A 20,870-nucleotide genomic window follows, 5' to 3' on the forward strand; every position below is an offset into this window, starting at 1 on the left:
GAACATTTTTTTTTTTTGCTGTAAAATAAAAGATAAATAAATAAATAAAATGAAGTACTTAAAAATGCTTTATTCAAAACGTTTAAAAAAATTCCTTTGTCTTTTGGTACATTTCTTTTAAAAAAATATCTTGTAGAAATATAAATTTTATGAGTATAATTTTCTTTCTCTAAGAGACCACAATCAGCATTCCATAAAAAGAAACCAAAAGGTTTCTACTTTCCAAAACAATTTCCATTTTTCTTAAGAGAATTCTATAAAATTAGAACAGTTTATTTGGAAAACTGTATATTCTCCAAAAAAGCATATTTCTTTGCAGAAATTAAGTGTTGGACAGTTGACAAATTCTTTTCCATTTTGTCATAGAAGACTACATTATATTAAGACAATTAAATTCCAGTTATTATTAAAATAATTGAAATATTCTTTAAAATCCTGGTGCTTAATATTGTTCTTCTAAAATTTCATAGGCTATTTGTTCTTCTCGTTCAAAGGCTGGCAAATCAGAAATTCTTCTAAGACATCTCAGTACAAATATCTAAAGTTAATAAAAAGACAGTAATTTGTTAAATAAATATTTTTTTGTGAAACAAAAGATACACAGTTTATTTGATTACATTTTACCATAATCTGAACCAATAACCAATCACATTAGCAAACAGATTATTCTTTCAAATGTAATGCTTATTTATTCCATTATTTTAAATTAATCATGTATTATCCTTTAATTTCAAGATTTCAATGATTTGTTTGCTTTACACTTACTTGAATCTTTTTTTTTAATGCTAAATATAGAAAAAAACCCAGAAAAAACCTGCAAAACAAATGAAGATGGTATTTTCTACAACACAAATCTAGAACAATAAACGTAAAATTCTGTCTGTTTGTCAATCCTGGATCCCCTGTATCTCAATCTACATTTGCTCTACATAGACATATTATACTTTTTTGGAATCAGGATATTCCTGAGATTGAAAACCTGCCTTCATTTAGTTCTTGAACATCCAACATTGGGATCAACTCTGGATGAGGATTTCTTATATGCTAACAATTGAAATTTTAAATTTTGAAAGAACTCCAAAAATTTGTAAACTTTGTGAAGTTTTTCATTGAATTTAAAGTAATACCATATTGGTAGGGTACCAATAAATGCTTTATTATTATTATTGCTCTCTTTAGTTTTGGGCTGCAGGTCCAATTAGCCCTCTGCAGGAGCCACATTAAAGGTCTGTATAGATTGCAGCTTTAAGCTAGTCAACAAAATGTGTCAGTATTATTAAACAATTGCTGGTCTGTTCAAATCTATGACATGGACAAAGACCTTCCAGTCCTGAGAAGCAGATATAAGAGGTCTAGTGTGTTGGTTTGAGTTAAACTTTGGGTGACCAGTTGCTACCATCATCATCATCATCGTTGTTGTTTAACGCCTGCTTTCCATGCTGGCGTGGGTTGGAGGGTTTGACTGAGGGCTGGCGAGCTGGAAGGCTGTACCAGGCTCAAATCCGATCTAGTAATATTTCTAGAGCTGGATGCCCTTCCTAATGCCAACCACTCCAAGAGTGAAGTGGGTGATTTTTATGTACCACCGGCACGAAGGCCAGACAGGCAGTACTGGCATCAGCCATGCTCAGATGGTGCTTTTTATGTGCTACCAGCATGAGAGCCAGTCTGGTGGCACTGGCATTGATCACGCTCAAATGGTGCTTTTTATATGCCATTAGCATGGGAGCCAATCAGGCAGCAGTGTCATTGGCCACAACAACGACTGTTTTTAATCTTTATTATGATGTCTTAAGGTCTGAGAATCAAAATAAGTTGCATGTACTTGAAAGCTGTTAAGGACTTTGTCTCTTCACTTGCTCACTGCAATAGCTGTGTCAGAGGTCTCTGGTTGGCTCCTTGTGAATATGTAAACATTTATATAAGAATGCATTTGAGAGAGAGAGAGTGTATGTGCCTACAAATATCCATTTTTTCGCATGTACAATTCTTGGAACGTATATTTATTACTTTAAACCCTTCAAATGGTATATATTGCTTTCAAACAATTTTCAGAATGATCAAGAGTTTGGCAGGATTTAGTGAACTAATTATCTTGGTCATAATGAAACTATCGTTTCAAACAATATAAGGAAACCTCACATAAACCAATGATTATTCAAACTTAGATGTGGGCACTTTACTCTGTTGCACATATTTGTACCAGTACTTTCGCTGCCCATATCAGTCCTGTACACATTTGATTTATGAAATATACCAAACAGCTGATTCTCAAAGAATTATTATTGTTGTTGTTGTTATTGTTATTATTATTATTCTCTGCCTTTGCTGCTGTCGTCTACATTCACTTTCCATGCTGGCCTGGGTTGGAAGGTTTCACTGGGAACCAGTGAGGTGCAGAGCCACACTGAGCACCAATGTCATCTTTGGCATGGTTTCTACCCAACCATTTTACAGAGTGTACTGGGTGCTTTTTATGTGGCACCAGCACTAGTGAAGTTGCCATGCAATTTGCAAGACAGAAAGTAGAGAAAAAGGAAAGGAAAAAACTCCCACAACTAAGAGGAAGCCTTTGGGAAGGGGGAAGGCAGATGCGGGTGGTTGTATACCAGGTGTTGACAGAGGGACAAGCACAAGTGTTTTGCTGTAGAGGAGAGATGCTTTTTATGTGCCACCTGCACAGGAGCCAGTGCTGCACTGGCAATGACCAAGCTTGAATAGTGTTTTTTATGTGCCACCAGCCCTGGCAACAATCAACAAAATAATTTGCACATCTTGAATTTGCAATCCAAGTGTAAATGCTTTGTTTTGTGTACCACTGTTTACTTTACCCAGAAAACAGAGAACCGGGTTAATACAAAAAGGCTAACAAACTAATCAGGGAGATTTACCTTTTATATACTTAATACAGAAACTAAATTAAGGATTAGCACCAGCTCTAATTAAGCATTGTATGTTTTAAAGGGTTAACTCAAAGTTAAACAGAAGTCATAGGTATTTGTTGAATTCAATCTAACTGCTATTCCTATCTTACAACATTAATTATAAGTGATTGGAAGGGAATTAATTAGGATCATATTTTTTAAACATACAAACAGAAACTTACCTTTAATTTGAGGCAATTCTTCCTCCCAATACCCTAAAAAAAGAAAATTGTTAATGTTATAATTGAAAAAAGGCTTGTGCAAAACATCTTTTGAACATTTTTTTTTTTTTTTGAGGACTTAGGATTTTAGAGAGAAAACTTTCACCAAATACATCATAAAAGGTCACTGAATATTTTATTTGAGTGTTTGTGGAGTATGAAATCCAGCATGCTTTTATTGGGTTGTCTGGAAAGTTCGTGCCAATTTTTAAAGGAAAGAAAAAGGTCAATAAATACTTGCCATTACATTTTTAATCAACCAAATATGAACCATTTTGTTGCACAATGCGTCTCCATCTTTCCTTTAACTTGAAAATACACTCTTCCCAGAATTGAGAGGGCTTCATGGCAAAGAATTCATCAAGGTATCTTTTTATGTCATCCAAGGAATTGAAATTTTTACTATTAAGACTATTCTGCAGAGACTTGAATAAGTGGAAATCTGAAGGAGCAATATCTGGTGAATATGGAGGGTGGGGTAACACATCCCAGCTGAGCTGCAGCAATTTTTGTCTGGTTCCCAAAGCATCAAGTGCCGAAAATGAACTTTCTCATCTTCCATATTAAAGGGTTACAGAATTAACACAGGTTATAGGAACATAAACCTTCTTCCATGAAAGGATAGTTTAATCTGTGCTCTAAATGGAGGTTTAGTCAAATCCTATTTTATGGACTCAACCATGTTCTAAAATAAGTCGAAAGGTAAGCTACTATAAATCAGCATGAACTTTCCGGACAATCCAATATAATAAAGATATTTCACATATACAGTATATCTCCCTTAATTACATTTTAGTGAGCAGAGCTTTAGCCTTTGGAACTATATGTATATATATTAGTTAGTTCTCTCTGTGCCACTAGGCACATAAAGCCACAACACAATTTTTCCAACCAATTGTTTTCTACCATTATTCCGATCTCATCCCAGCTTCACCTTTTCTTGTGAATGGTTCTTTGCCATGTGATTATAAGATGCCCTGCTGCTCTCTTCCCCTCAGGCTTTCACTTTAGTGCCACCATACAATCACTTTCTCGATCTTGTCTGAAGATGTGTTCAATCCAGTTCCAGCATCCACATCTTAATTTGTCACAAATCCTGTTGATGCTTGCTGTCGTCTCAACTGTGTCATTTCAGACTCTTTGCAGCTACTTGATGTCAAGTATTCTTCTTAAACATTTGAATTGAAAGCTGTCTGTTGTTTTTTCTTCCATTTTTGTCGCTTCCTAGTTTTCACATCCATAGAATAATACTTGGCAAAACAGTTACAGAAGTCTGGTGCAGTCCTCGGCCTGACTGGCTTTTGTGGTATTGTCCCAACCATGCTAGCATGGAACACAGATATAAAATGATGATAATGTACCTCAAAAGCATCTGTGATTTTCTGGGAAATGAGCCAAACTTCAGTCTTGTAATCTTGAGTATATTGCAGCTGACTGGACCAGGTGGTACAACCTTTGCTCCAAGGCAGCAAACAACTTTCAAACCATTTGGCATCTGCAGCACTTCAGGGTAAGCTGTGAGAGACACAGAAAGGCATCTACTTTTATCTCAACAAGTGGTGTTCCTTGCCTGGAACTGTATCTGCGTATCTAACTTTGATGTGAGAAGTCAGATGAATGTTCACAGATATTGATCATCTAATGCAACCATCTTTCTCAGATTGGAGAGACTATGAGAAAGAGAGAGAGAGAGAGTATTTCTGTTTGTGTGAGTATATTTTTCATTGAGTGAAGCGCATGTATTTACAAAGATACCTTTATTTCACAAAAATGTCAAATGAAATGTGTAAAATAAATGGAACTCACCAGGTATAAAACAAACATGAAATACAGTAGACCAACAATGGCTGTTATCAAGTAAACATACCAAGGACTTTCACTGTTCTGCAAGAAGATGAGCAAAGTCAAAATTAGCCTTTGGTAAATACAGAAATTATGAACAGGAATATGAAACAAAGCAACAGTATTGAATTCTATAGAATATCGTAAGAGCTTATTTAGAATTTTATAAATATGAAATGTCTAACAACCAATAGTTTGCTACTAGTGATGGAAAAAAGTATCCATGGCCTGCATCATGTAGGAAGCAGCTGTGCTGGTGCCATGTAAAATGCACTGGTGCAGGAGTTGGAAGTAATTCCATTTTCTGCAACCAGTGCAAACTATGGGTACATAAGAGGTGCAATGGAATCACAGATTAAGAGAAAGAGTTGTCTTTGCATATAGAAGATGCAGAAGAACAATAAGTATTAAGGTCACACAGGAATTAGACTCACTTAAACACACAGGAGGCTCTCTTGTTACCGAGGTGACCAAATTAGCAATGGTGGAGGATGTTCTGAAAGTATTGTTGCTAGAATCAGAAGAGGATGGAGGAAGTTCAGGGAACTAGTACCTCTGCTGGCAACAAAAGGACTCTCGCTTGCAAAGTGAAAGACAGATTGTATGATGGTTGTATACATACAAATATACTCCATTGTAGTGAGACATGGGCTCTGAATGCAGAAGTCATGTGTAAACTAGAGAGAAATCATCATCATCATCTAAGGTCTGTTGTCCATGCTGGCATGGGTTGGATGGTTTGACCAGGGCTGGCAAGCTGGAAGGCTGCACCACATCCCAATCTGATTTGGCATGATTTCTATGGCTGGATGCCCTTCCTAATGCCAACATCTCCAAGAGTGTAATGGGTGCTTTCGCATGACACCAGTATCTTCCATGACTGATTTTACTTGGCTTGATGGGTCTTCTCAAGCACAACATAATGCCAAAAGGCTCGGTTATTGCCTTTGTGAGGCCCAACACTAAAAAGGAGCTTTTCAAGTGCCACCGGCATCGGCCACTTAGCCTCTGTGAGGCGCAACACTCAAAAGGTAGTCTTTATGTGCCACTGGCACAGGTGCCAGTTACATGACACCTGCATCAACCATGACTACAATTACACTTGGCTTGATGGGTTTTCTCAGCCACAGTATATTACCAAAGGTCTCTGACACTAGTCATTGTCTCTGTGAGGCCCAAAATTCAAAGATCATGCTTCACCACCTCATCCCATGTCTTCCAAGGTCTACCTCTACAACAGGTTCCTTCCACAGTTAGAGATTGGCCCTTCTTTACACAGCTTTCCTTGTCCATACACATCACATGACCATACCAGCACAGTTGTCACTCTTGCACACCACATCTGATGCCTCTTATGCCCAACCTTTCTCTCAAGATTTTTACACTCTGTCAAGCATGGACACTGACATTGTACATCCAGTGAAGCATACTAGCTTCATTTATTTCAAACTTACACATGTCCTCTGCTGTTACAGCCCATGTTTCACTGCCATGTAGCATAGCTGTTCGCACACAGGCATCGTATGATCTGCCACTCCGTTGGATGTGCAACATCAGTGTACATGTATGACAAAGTGCAAATGTGTTGAGAGAGAAGTTGGGCATAAGCGGAATCAGACATGCAGCATGCAAGAGAGAAGATTACATTGGTTTAGACACGAGAGCTGTATAAAGAAGTGCTAATCACTGACAGTGGATGACACCTGTGGAAGTGGGAGAACCAGGAAGACAAGGGATGAAATAGTGAAGACCGATCTCAGGTTGTTAGGCCTCACAGAGGAGATGATAATGTCTGGTGAAATGAGATTCTTGAGAACACTTGCCCACTTCAGCTAAACAGAGTTTGAGAAATGCTGTATGTTCCACCAACATGTAACAACAATACAATTTTTCACACAATTTACCCCAACAAACCAAACTACATCTCTTCTCTTCCTCACATGTCCTCTTTTTCATGCACTATACCAATGCTTATCTCTCTCTCCCCAATCCTGTCCTCACTGTATCATTGCTATCCTCTTGTCTCCTAGCCCCTCTATATATCCAGGTTGCACTCACAAGTCTTTGGTTGGCCTGAGGCTATAGAAGAAGACACTTGCTTGAAGTGCCATGCAGTGGGACTGAACTTGGAATCATGTGGTTGGGAAGCAAGCTTCTTACCACACAGCCATGCCTGTGCCTATATGGTTATTTTAAATGCAAAATAGTCAAAGTTGTGAGCTGCTGGAATTGGTAGCATGTTGGACAAATCGCTTAGCACCATCTCTGCTGCTTCTTTACATTTGAGTTCAAATTCTATCAAGGCTGATTTTGCCTTCTATCCTCTCAGGGATAATAAAATAAGTAACAGATATATACTGAAGTCAATATAATTGGCTTCCTTCTATCCTTAAAATTGTTAGTTTTGTGTCAAAAATTATAAAGAATTCTTATTTACCATATTTCATATCATCATCATCATCATTACCATTTAATGTGGCATGTAAAAAGCACCATCTGACTGTGGCTATTGCCAGCTTTGTCTGATCCCCGTGCCGGTGGCACATGAAAAGCACCATCCGATCGTGGCCGTTTGCCAGCCTCGTCTGGCACCTGTGCCAGTGGCACGTAAAAAGCACCCACTACACTCACGGAGTGGTTGGCGTTAGGAAGGGCATCCAGCTGTAGAAACACTGCCAGATCAGACTGGGCCTGGTGCAGCCTTCTGGCTTCCCAGACCCTAATTGAACCGTCCAACCCATGCCAGCATGGAAAGCAGACGTTAAATGATGATGATGTCCATGCTGGCATAGTTTGAATGGTTTGACTGGGCTGGCAAGCTGGAAGGCTGCACCTTGCTCCAGTCTGATTTAGCATGGTTTTCTATGGCTGGATGTCCTTCCTAACGCCAATGACTCTGAGAGTGCAATGGGTGTTTTTACGTGTCACCAACATGGGTGCCACTTGCATGACACTGGGGTGCATTTACAAAATAATTTTGCTACCAATAACATTAACAATTAAGATTAAAAATAATTAAAATGAAAGGAAAAAATTAAAAAAGTATACTAACGATGTAAAAGCTAATCAGGTAAATATTGACACCAATGTCTAAGATGGCTAAGAACCACACAACACCTTGCAGGATTCTGAAACAGAAATATTTCACTAAAATTATACATTTAAAATTTGTAAAAAATAAAAAAATAGAAAGTTAATTCTTTTTCTTACAAGCATTACCAATGAAAGGGCAGACATTCTAACTAAGAATTGAAACCTGCTCATAAATTTTCCCAGTTGAACATTTATTTTGGTACAGTCTTCTGGCTTTCCAGACCCCAGTCAAACTGTCTAACTCATGCCAGCATGGAAAGCAGACGTTAAATGACAACGATGATGATGATAATGACAGAAATAACAACTGTTGATTGAGGATGTTGTGGTAGATGCCCCCAGATGGGAAGTGGACTGATCCACTACTAATAAATAGTGGACAGACTCAGTAAGTAGTGTCAGTCAGTGCGGTAGGCTGTACAGACCAGTCACACAGATGGTGAAATATGTCATCATAATGCAGGACATATCAGAGGGTGAAATTAGTAAGAAACTCAAGGGAGAGCTGAACAGTAGATGGTCTCCAGAGAAATCCCACCCTGCTTTCCTCATGCATATGTTTCAACCTTTGACTCCTTGTACCCTCAGGGGGCTGGTGACATATCCAGGTCACCACCCTTGGATATCTCTCTGTGCCATTGTTTATGTTTTAGCCCTCCTGGATGGTTAAGGTATCCCAGCTCCAAAGCATGTTGGGCGCTGTAACCAGTTCATTCAATGATGCCAGTTGACTGTAGGCTAAATTATTGCCTTTTGAAATTCACTTCCATTCCTCTTTGACTAGATCCCCCTGAAACTCTTCTCAGCTGCTTCTTTGATTGCCTTAAGAACTCTGGTTCTCTTTCTTCCAGAAATTGAGAGCTGTTTCAGGAGATCGCATGCAACTTTTCATTTATACAATGTGTGTCTGAGAAAGATATTTGAGTGAAACCTTTAATCTATATACTTATAAATGGCAATTTCTGTCTGTCTGTTACCATTTAGTAAAATAACTTTGTTATCATTAAGCTAGTGTTAGGAACATAAATTGTGACTAAGGTTTGATGGAAGATTTTAATTCAGATCTTTTGAAAACAAGGCATTTGTACTGCAGAGCCAGAGGTAGTTTCAGGCAGGTTGGTATCAAAAGGGTTAAAGAAGTAGAAAAAAAAGTTGTATCAAAATATTACCAGAGAATTGTGTTAAAAGATATTTTGTTAAATCTGCCAAGAGGGAGAACAGATCAAATGAAAGATAATGTAATAAAATAAAACAATATTATTCACTGTGACTTCAAAGACTGCCGTCCAACAATGGCTTAGCTGCTGAATCTTCGAAGTCACTGTCAACAACATTCCTGTATAAGAATAATAAATTTGTATTCTGCAAAAGTACAGAGTAATCTATCAGACTAATGTAAAATTATTTTCATTATAACTGAACATAAAAGAAACAATCACTTATATCTCATTATCATCATCATCATCATTTAATATCCGTTGTCCATGCTGGCATGGGTTTTACAGTTTGACCAGGGCTGGCAAGCTGGAAAGCTGCACCGGACTCCAGTCTGATTTGGCATAGTTTCTATGGCTGAATGCCCTTCCTAATGCCAACCACTCCAAGAGTGTAATGGGTGCTTTTATGTACCATCAGTATCTGCCACAACTGCAATTTTACTTGACTTGATGGGTCTTCTTCTCAAGCAAGATATAATGCCAAAGGTCTCAGTCATTGCCTCTGTGAGGCCCAACACTATGTATCATCATCATCATTTAGCGTCCGTTTTCCATGCTAGCATGGGTTGGACGGTTCAACTGGGGTCTGGGGAGCCCGAAGGCTGCACCAGGCCAGTCAGATCTGGCAGTGTTTCTACAGCTGGATGCCCTTCCTAACGCCAACCACTCCGAGAGTGTAGTGGGTGATTTTATGTGCCACCGACACAGGTGCCAGACGAGGCTGGCGAACGGCCACGCTCGGATGGTGTTTTTATGTGCCACCGACACAGGTGCCAGACGAGGCTGGCAGACGGTCACGCTCGGATGGTGTTTTTATGTGCCACCGACACAGGTGCCAGATGAGGCTGGCGGACGGCCACGATCGGATGGTGTTTGTTACGTCCCCAAAGCACGGAGGCCAGTCTATGCGGTACTGGCTACGGCCACGTTCGGATGATTTTCTTGTGTGCCACCGGCACTGGTACCACAAAGATACAAATTCCATTGATGTTCATCTATTTTGATTTGTTTTGATTTTCACTTGCCTCAACAGGTCTTCACAAGTGTCACAAGAAGGAAGGTATGCACAGGTGGACTGACTACGTTCCAGGTAGGGGCCACGGGTTATGGTATGTGTATATATATTATCATCATCAATCATCATCATTTAACGTCTGTTGTCCATGCTGGCATGGGTTGGATATTACATTACATACACACACACACACACACATGATTATCTATATTGATTATAGTTTGATTACATTGATATACATATCATGGATTTTTACACTGTCCTAAAGGAAATATTTTGGTAATCAAAGATTTCTTGCATTGGCAGAAAATATTGGTAATATATATAACACTGTAAAGTACAACAAAAGAATTTATAAAGCAAAACCAATGAAAGAACCTCTAAAAGTCTGCATATTTTTTACTAGAAATAGCTGCCAGATCTCACTAAAATAATATTTTACTGTTTAAAAAAAAGAGAACAACTGAATGGTGTAGTCTTACATACTGTTATCTCCAACAATTACTATTTTGTATTACTATTTAGTATTAGTTTTCACAACTTGTTGAAGCGAGTCACTTCTGGTTTGTATCTGGGATCGAGGTTGTTTTGTTTCCAGAAAAACTGGCGGAGTCTTTTTGTGTCCATCTATATCTCGGAAAACCTGCTGTCATCTCTGAATGTTCTCCTTCTTTGGTTATTTCATGTTGCTGCGAACGTGGCTTTGTACCAGTGTAACCAATTTTTTACTGCTTTTAGAATGATGAGCTGACAAAGTTTTTGTAAGATAATCTAAATATATCTAGTAGTTTTCCTTACATGAACCTGAGACATATAATGTTGTGTAGATAATTGTATATTCATGGGTGAAAGTGCTTCAGTACATCTAACATTTTTTCCTCATTCAGTACTTTTCGCCCATATGTGTCAGTCATAATAAAAATTTTGAATGTATTTTCTAATCAAATTTTGTTACAAGAAAGTTGTATATCAAGAAGTCAAATATCAGTAAAACCCTGTTCAAGTAATTTTTGCATTTAAGTTTGTCTTATTTTGTAGTCTACTGTATACTTGCCATACATTTGTATATACATGTGGTACACCTGCACAATGTAACGTACGAATAGAAAATAAATGGCTCCAAAAATAAAAAAACCATTGTTCGTCTTTGTTATCACAGTGGTGATTGTGACCCTGCTCACCTAGATTTCTACATGAAGCAGCAAAACATACATTTATCATCATTATCATTGTTTAACATCCACATTAAGCTGTGATCACACATGGCATGGGTGGTCACAGCTTCAATATCTTTCTCATCATAGATCTACTGGATCAATGATTACTTGGGGCTTAAAAGCAACAATAACAACAATATCAAACAACAGCTTGTATTAGGGGAAATATGATACATACCTGCCATTTTTGAAATCATTCATTATCTTCAAACTGCTTGTAAAGTGAAGAATGGGAAACAATGCAAATGGTAATTCGACACTCTGTAACACATTTAACCAAGTGTTCAAAGGATCCAAGAATTTCTGAGCTAATAATGCCACCAAAATCGTTGGAACCATTGCAATTGATCGGGTCATCAGTACACGCTGCCATTTTGGCCATCTGATGTTAAGGAAACCCTGAGAAAAAAATGTTTTTTTTCTTTTAATATTTAAACAGAGTGATACAATAGACAAAGAGAGAAATGTAGAAACAAATAATAAAGCTAATCCTGTTATTAAATAGTAATGGTCAAAGAGTATTAGCAACAAATATAAAGTGAAATGGATTTAACTGAATATTGTCCAACCCATGCCAGCATGAAAAACAGACATTAAGTAATGATGATGATGATGAAATATCAATGTGCATTTCATGGAAAACAAAACAGGTGCAACGACATGGATGGCAGCTTTTGTCAGTGAAAAACTGATCTGAACCATTAGACATTATTTCATTTGATCACATGCACCAGTTTTCTCACTAATTCAATTCAAGCAGAATCAGACTTTCTCCCATTTACTAGTTTAACAAATGTTGCAAATATTCTTATTTATAATATCAATCCTTTAGCATTTAGATTACTGTCAAATGTAATGCTTAATTATTCACATTATTTCAAATTAATCATGCATGATCTCACAGCTTTGAGATTTCAATGTTGTGAGTATTTTTAGAATGACATTGTAGGATAGGTGAGAGAGGTTGGATCTGGACCATATTGGCTGACTTAGCTGTTTAGCATTGATCTTGACTCTTTGAGAGAGACAGAGCGAAGCTTACCATACAGCCATTTAATACAGTGAAACCTCAACTCATGAACACCTCTTGTTACAAACAAATCAGTTTATGAACAATTTTTCAAACATAAAGCGTCTAGGATGATGAATGGTGTCTCAAGTAATGAAAACACAAACTGGCAACAACAGTTCATGACAAGCTGGGCGTATCAACTGGAATGGGTCAGTTGTTGTCTATCTTTCATTCTGTGTACATCTCCACTCGCATTTGCTGTACCTTTTCTTGAATTTCCTATGGGAAAATTAGTTTTGGTTTATGAACATTTTGGGAGAAGAACAAATTAAATTTGCAAGAAAAGGTGCCACTGTATTTATATTAAACCAGGAGTGGCTTTAAGTTTTGCTTTGCATTCAAATCTGAAACACTCTGAGGTTCCCTTAAAAATAATGTGAAAGAAAAATCAATTTTTGAGACTAAAAACCAAAACAATACTTTAGGCGTGGCTGTGTTGCTTCTTAACCACATAGTTTTGGGTTCAGTCCCACTGTGTAGCACCTTGGGCAAGTGTCTTCTATTATAGCCTTGGGCCAACCAAAGCCTTGTCAGTGGATTTAGTAACCAATGTTGGTGTGTTTCATGTCCCCATAACTTAGCAGGTTGGCAAAAGAGACCGACAGAATAAGTACTAGGCTTACAAAGAATAAGTCCTGGGGTCGATTTGTTTGACTAAAACCCCTTAAGGTGGTGTTCCAGCATGGCTCAGTCAAATGACTGAAACAAATAAAAGAATGTTGTTTTTAACTTCCATTGAAGGTATTCAAAACATAATAACGATCTGGTTAATTTATGTTATAACAGTTTAATTAACGTCGTAGAGTATGATTGCACACATGCTTACAGATATGTTAAGTTAAAGATTGAGTATTTTCTCAGCAGAGATGTTTCCAAACAGGTCCCTATGCAGCTGCCATTCACCAATGGTACTAAAAAGATTCTTTATAATTTCTCTAGATCAATGGTTCTCAACGTTTTTAATATCTAGACCAAATCCAAAACTGGGATTTTTTTAAGGAGCCACACCCCAAAAAAAAGTAAAACAGAGGTCAATTAAAGAAAAATCTATTATATCTATAGAAGGAACCCCAGTGGGAATTTCCAGAAGGATGCTTGAGGGCTGCAAACACTTCTAGAAGTCACGGTAGAGAACTGCTTCTTGAGACAATAAAATATTCAAGCAACTTACCTCCATGACAAACTGTCCAGTATAAGTTCCCTGTAAAATTAATCGAAAATCTGTCATTATTGTATCTATATGTGCATTGGCATACTGCAGAAATAAATTACCATTTTAATAAAGAAAAAGAAATATTTATGCAGATTGGCAAATTGTAAACTATAAAATGTTCCCCTTGGTCTACACATGTTCCTTTGACTTTTCATACTTGTTTAATAGTATTTTAATTAAGAGTGAGAAATGCGACAAATTTACTTACAAGTAGCTTCCCTTCAATAAAATTTGTTTTAGCTTAACTTGGAAAACTACAAACATTTGGATCAAGTGTTACAAAAGCAGAGCAAAATATTTTTATTACCGTCATAGTTGAACTTTGTCCAGAAGCCAAAACTCCAACTGCCCAAATAATTTTTAAAGCAGGCATATTGAAGTGTGTAGCTAACCATGTTCCCTGAAAAGAAAGATAAACTTTGGTTCAAACTCAGCAATAATGATAATTAATCAATCTGCAATTAACAGAGCTAAATTACTTGTCTTCAATTCCAATGAGTTAATCTCATACATCTATATTTTTACCTTTTCTACTCTGGTTCTATGTTAGCTCTTCATAAAATCCAGATATGCCGTCCATGTTATGGTTAAACAGTACTGTTTAGTTGTCATCTTTTCAGTTGAAAGCAATACAAAGCAACAAATTCACAAATTTTTCTGTTTTACTCGAGATAATAAATGGTCTGCCAGTACTTTTTTAAATAAGTATTTTCAGTATAACGAAGGGAGTTCAGGAGTAATGATACCATACTGAACTTGATATTTAATTATTACACAAAAAGCATTGGTACAGGTGCCACATGAAAAGCACCGGTGCTGGTGCCATGTTAAAAGTACTGGTGATGGTGCCATGCATAAAGCCCTGGTGCTGGTTCCACATAAAAAGCATCCAGTACACCCTGTAAAGAGGTTGGCATTAGGAAGGGCATCCAGCTGTAGAAACCAAACCAAATCAGACTATAGAACTTGGTGTGGCTCCTGGCTTTGCCAGCTTCTGTCAAATTGTCCAACTCGTGCCAGCATGGAAAACAGATTATTAAATGATGATGATGATGATGAAGTCTTTGTAACATCTCCAGAATTAAGTGCCTTGACACAAATCACGTATGCTATTAGGTTTTATGCAGATACATAAAAATATAGAATAACATAATACTTACAGCTTTTGCAAGTGTATCAGTGCCATCAGGTAGGTTTGCAGCAGCGAAGACAGTTACCACAAACATGTTGATGATAAATGATAAGAACAGGGCCAAAGCTATAAAATGAAAATCATATGTGAGATTAAACTTGATTTATAAAACAGAAATGCTACAAGTTTACATAAGTAGAATTATAGGTTATATGATTCTGATTTGAGTGCTGCAGAATGAGACATGATAGCTTTGCTTAAGGCTCAAATTATAATCGCATGTCTGAGTGATTAACAATAAGAAGAGTAGCCTACCACTGCCAAGCAGTCCATCACTCATGATGACATGGGTTCTGCTTGATCTGATTCATTTAATCCAATCACTGGAACAGCCTGCTTGTGAAATTAATAGGCGAAGTGGCTGAGCACACTACAGGCAAATGGATGAGCACTCCACAGGCAAATGGTTGTGTGCACCACAGGCAAATGGCTGAGCACTCCACAGGCAAATAGATGAGCACTCCACAGGCAAATGACTGAGCACTCCACAGGCAAATGACTGAGCATTCCACAGGCAAATGGCTGAGCACACCACAAGCAAATGGCTGAGCACACCACAGGCAAATGGCTGAGCACACCACAGACAAATGGCTGAGCACACCACAGGAAAATGGCTAAGCACGCCACAGGCAAATGACTGAGCATTCCACAGGCAAATAGCTGAGCACTTCACAGACAGTTGTACTCTTCATGTAGTTCTCACAGAATGTAACAAGGTTGCCTCTTTGAATCACAAGTACTATTTATTTTTACCAGCTGAGTGAAATAAAGTGTCTTGCTCAAGGATACAACACACCACCAAGAATTGAACTCAAGGCCTAACAATCATGAGCTGACCACCCTAACCACTCAGCCACTCACCTTCATTAATAAAAAGAATACTTAGCTGTAAAAACCATCATCACCTTTTAATGACCTCTTTTCCATGCTTGCATGGGTCAGATGGAATTTGTTGAGGTAGATTTTCTGCACATGAATGCTTTCCTGTTACCAACCCTCACCTGATTTCAGGTGATATTTTCCCAGGGCCAGACACCAGACATGATTTTACATAGGAAACTGGAAAATAACAGCATTGCTTGTATGACGATGATGTTCACTGATAACCGTCATATGATCTCAGGACAAGGGTACTCGCACATGCATGGGTGTAAACACACACACGAATACATGGACATATACACAACAGGCTTCTTTCAGTTCCCATCTGCCAAATCTACTCACAAGGATTTGGTTGGCTTGGGGCTACATTAGCAGACACTTGTTCAAAGTGCCAAACACAGAATTGAACCCGAGATCACATGGTTGGGAAGTAAACTTCTTAAACATAGTCATATCTGCACTAATTATTTTCTCTAATAAAAAAACTCTCCTTTAGGCACTTGTGCTGGTGTCATGTAAAAAGCAGTCGACATGTGGGAACCACTCATGTCAGTGCCATGTAAAAGACATTTATGTCCCTACTACAGAAAAAGCACCATACCAGCGCCGTATGAAAGACACTCATGCCGGCACCACAGAAGAATTACTCATACTAGCACCATGTAAAAACCAGGCAATACACTCTGTAAAGTGGTTGGTGTTTGGAAGGGAATCCAGCCATAGAACTTGTTGCAAAGCAGAGAATTGCAACCTGGACAGCTCTTCAGCTAGTCAGCACAGGTCAAACTGTCCAACTCATGCCAGTATGGAAACTGGAAGTTAAATGATGATGATGATGATAATAAAATAAGAAAAAAATTTATGTAAAAAGCAAAAAGAAACAATAATAACAGAAGAATAAAACTAAATCTATTAAAATGGTATCCTGCTTCATAATATGGTAATATTTTAGTTCTAAATCTAACATTCATCATCATTGTTTAACCCTTTCATTACCATATTTCTGTTGAGATGCTCTGTATTTCTTTTAATTATTTTAAATATAACAAAGAATTTAGTAAAATAACTTAGTTATCATTAAGCTACTGTTAGGAACATAAATTGTGACTTAAGTTTGGTGGAAGATTTTAATTCAAAACTTATGAAAAGAAAACATTTGTACTCAGAGCCAGAGTCGGTTTTGGCTGGGTTGGTAACGAAAGGGTTAACATCTGTTTTCCTTGCTGGCATGAATCGGATCAATTGACTGAGGACTGGCAAGCCAGAAGGCTGCACTAGGCTCCAATCTGATCTGGCAAGGTTTCTACAGCTCGATGCCTTTCTTAATGCCAAGCACTCTGAGAGTGTAGTGGGTGCTTTTTATGTGCCACTGGCATGGGGAGTCAATCAGGCAGTACTGGAATCGGCCATGCTTGAATGATGCTTTTTACGTGCCACATGCAGTTGTGCCAGTCAGGCAGCACTGGCATCGACCATGCTCAATTGTTAACATATTACTAGTTTAAGTTATTAACTATGACCAAAACAAAAATGTACTTACACGATTCAATGGTATAATACATGTTAGCTTCTTTGATATTTCTTTTGTCCGTTCGGTCAACACTACGAGACTAAAAAGAAAAACATGCAACATAATAATTAGAATCGTCAACATCATCATCATACACAAAAACGTAAAACATAATATTGCAAGAACTAGCTAGGGAGCTGCTATAAGCATTAAGAGTTCTATAGTGATAGTACCATGTAAAAAGCACTGGTGATGGTGCCATATAAAAAGCACTGGTGATGGTGCCATATAAAAAGCACTGGTGCTGTGCCTTATAAAAAGTACTGGTGATGGTGCCACATACAAAGCACTAATGATTGTGCCTTATAAAAAGCATTGGTGATGGTGCCATGTAAAAAGCACTGGCGATGGTGCCACATAAAAATCTCTGATGATGGTGCCTTATAAAAAGCACTCAGTAAATTCTGTAAAAGGGTTGGCGTTAGGAAGGATATCCAGCTGTAGAAACCATGCCAAAACAGACTACAGAAACTGGTGTAGCTCTTGGCCTTGCCAGCTCCTGTCAAACCATTCAACCCATGTCAGCATGGAAAATGGACATCAAATGACGATGATGACAGTTCCAACAAATTCTCTAACACCCATTTCTACAGGAAGACATATCACCTCCAATCTATTACATAATATAGTTCATAAAAGTATACTGACTTGACTTCAATTAATCATCTAAGATTTCAACCAAAGAAATATTATCTGAGACAAGGAAAACTTAAGATTAATAAATATAAGAAATTAATTATTACATTATTTAACGTTTTGGCTGATATACCCTCCACCCTTCATCGGAGAAATATCGAATCTGGGTTCTCATTCCTAAGCTATTTTTTGATGTTATTATTATTACTATTCGGGCATATGGCATAACATCGAATAATACCTGAGGAATGAGAACCCAGATTTGAAATTTCCCCAAGACACTTGAAGGTTGGATGTTGTTTTAACAACAAATAAGATGAGGACAAATATCCGTCAAATGTAAATAATGTACATAATTCCTCATCTCTCAAATATAGAACTGAATTGATCATTAAATGCAATATTGTACTGATCTTGTGCTATGTGTTAAGCATAAAGGGTAAAGCAGATGTGCCAATGCTGAGCTGACGAGGTCTTTTATGTTGTGAAGAACCCCTTATGGAAACAAAAGAGGACAAATAAGATTCTATGAATGTGAAAGTATTTTAACTTGGCTTTTTAGTTTTATTTCCCGAACCATCATTCATTGTAATAGTGTTGCATTTTCATGGTTAGCTCTAACAGTTCTATATGAAGTGATATAAAGTTTTAGAAAAGCAACATATAGTTAATGAATTCAAATCTGCTGGAGTACTTTTTTTTTTAATGCAATGGACAGTACATTCAAATTATATACTGATACAACATATATTTATAAATAAGTCATGCATTTTAGTTGAGAAAAGATTAAGGGCTCTGGTGAAAGCACAGGGTGGCCATTTTGAATTGTAAATACATATAAAATATTGGTTTCAAATTTTATTAAACCTGAAAGGGGATGAACGGCAAAGTCAATCCCAGCTGCATTTGAATTCAGAACATAAACAAGGATGAAATTCCATTGAGCATTTTGTCTGCCATGCGAATGATTCTGCTAGTTTACCATCATCATCATCATTTAACATCCATTGTCTATACTGGTATAGGTTGGATGGTTCGACCAAGACTGGCAAGCTGGAAGGCTGCACCAGACTCCAGTCTGATTTGACAAGGTTTCTGAGAGTGTAATGGGTGCTTTTATGTGCCACCAGCATGGGTGCCAGTTACATCATACTGGTATCAGCCATGACTACGATTTAACTTGGCTTGATGGGTCTTCTCAAAGGTCTTGGTCACTAATCATTGCCTCTGTAAGGTCCAAAGTTCAAAGATCATGCTTCACCACCCCGTCCCATGTCTTCCTGAGTCTACCTCTATCATAGCTTTTCCCATAGTTAGAGACTGGCACTTCTTTACACAGCTGTCCTCATCCATACCAGCACAGTCGTCTCTCTTGCACACCACATATGATGCCTCTTATGTCCAACTTTTCTGCCAAGAAGCTTACAGTGTGTCATACATGCACACTGACATTGCACATCTAGCAAAGCATACTGGATTGATTTCTTTACCACTTTATCACATTAAATACATATAAAGTAATGTCAAATAACTATAATTACCAACCAATATACTTTCATTAATCAAAACTTAAAACTCTCTCTCTCTCTGGTCAGGTAACCTTGTACCTCCTCTTCAGAAAGAGCCCCTGTCTCTGTCTCTCTATCTCACTATAACCTTTCATTATCTGACACAAAGATCACCTCCTCCAATTCCCCCTCCCCTCTCAAAAGATTTTTTGTCTTGCATGGTACTTGGTCACCCTACCAGTGCAGGTGCTACTTAAAAAACATCCAGTCCCCACTCTAAAATGGCTGGTATTTAGAAGGGCATCCAGCTGTAAAAACCTTGCCAAAACAATTACAGAAGTCTGGTGCAGGCTTCTGCCTTTCCAGCTCCTGTCAACCTGCCCCACCCATGCCAGCATGGAAGGTGGATGTTAAATGATGATGATGATGAAATGAATAATGAGTAAATATACATGCTGCACTTGAGACATTTTTATTTGCTTCAGTTATAAGACTGTGTCCATGCTGGGGCACTACATTGAAGCATTTTTAGTTGCATGAATCAACCCTAGATCTTTTCTTTTCTAAAAGCCTGGCACTTATTTTATCAGTCTCTTTTACTGAGCTGCCATACTACAGAGATGTAAACACACCAACACTGGCTGTCAAGCGGTGGTGGGGGACAAACACCGTCGCAAAGACACACACACACACACATATATAGTTCAAATTTACAGAAAAACAAAAGACAAAGACATGTGTAAGAAGAACAAACAGGTGCATTAGTTTAACACTTAGGGAGAATGGAAAAGTCTTTTACAGTGCTCTTTGACAGAAAGGATTGAGAAAAATAAAGGAGAGAGAATGAAAAAAAAGGGAGAGTTAAAAAAATGTTTAAGGATTAACAGTACAAAGTAGTGATATGATGGGCTTCTTTTAGTTTCCATTTACCAAATCCACTCACACGGCTTTGGTTGGCCTGAGCCTATAGGAGAAGACAGTTGTCCAAGGTGCCACACAGCCATGCTTGTGTCTGAAATATTAGCATTTATCTAATTTTACCAATGTTTATATTTAAAGGCATTCCAAATGTGATCATCCCATTTTGTTTTCAGATGCATCAGGTATATAAAAACCACCAGATGTGGCTGCGTGGTAAGAAGCTTGCTTCCCAACCACATGGTTCCAGTCTCAGTCCTACTGCATGGCACCTTGTGCAAGGGTTTTCTACTATATTCTCGGACTGACCAAAGCTTTGTAAGTTGATTTGGTAAACAGAAACTAAAAGA

The 20,870-nt window shown here is 37.8% G+C and overlaps 1 protein-coding gene across 4 annotated transcripts in view; it reads right to left on the reverse strand.

The window, feature by feature from the left end:
* Positions 1–210: 210 nt before the first annotated feature.
* The window catches only part of LOC115220809 (natural resistance-associated macrophage protein 2), a 76,899-nt gene continuing 56,239 nt past the window's right edge, over positions 211–20,870 (reverse strand). For 3 of the 4 annotated variants that reach the window (XM_029790974.2, XM_029790973.2, XM_036510459.1), the window contains exons 7-15: positions 17,429–17,498; positions 14,975–15,072; positions 14,122–14,214; positions 13,773–13,802; positions 11,708–11,928; positions 8,040–8,115; positions 4,952–5,029; positions 3,107–3,139; positions 211–538 (exon numbers count right to left, since the gene is read on the reverse strand). In XM_029790974.2, coding sequence (XP_029646834.1) covers positions 443–538; positions 3,107–3,139; positions 4,952–5,029; positions 8,040–8,115; positions 11,708–11,928; positions 13,773–13,802; positions 14,122–14,214; positions 14,975–15,072; positions 17,429–17,498 — 795 coding nt within the window. In that variant the 3' untranslated portion in view covers positions 211–442. The remainder of the gene's footprint in view (positions 539–3,106; positions 3,140–4,951; positions 5,030–8,039; positions 8,116–11,707; positions 11,929–13,772; positions 13,803–14,121; positions 14,215–14,974; positions 15,073–17,428; positions 17,499–20,870) is intronic. The other variant, XR_005002664.1, reaches the window with a different exon arrangement.

Source organism: Octopus sinensis, linkage group LG17 (genome assembly GCF_006345805.1).
Source record: "Octopus sinensis linkage group LG17, ASM634580v1, whole genome shotgun sequence".
Classification (NCBI taxonomy): Eukaryota; Metazoa; Mollusca; class Cephalopoda; order Octopoda; family Octopodidae; genus Octopus; species Octopus sinensis.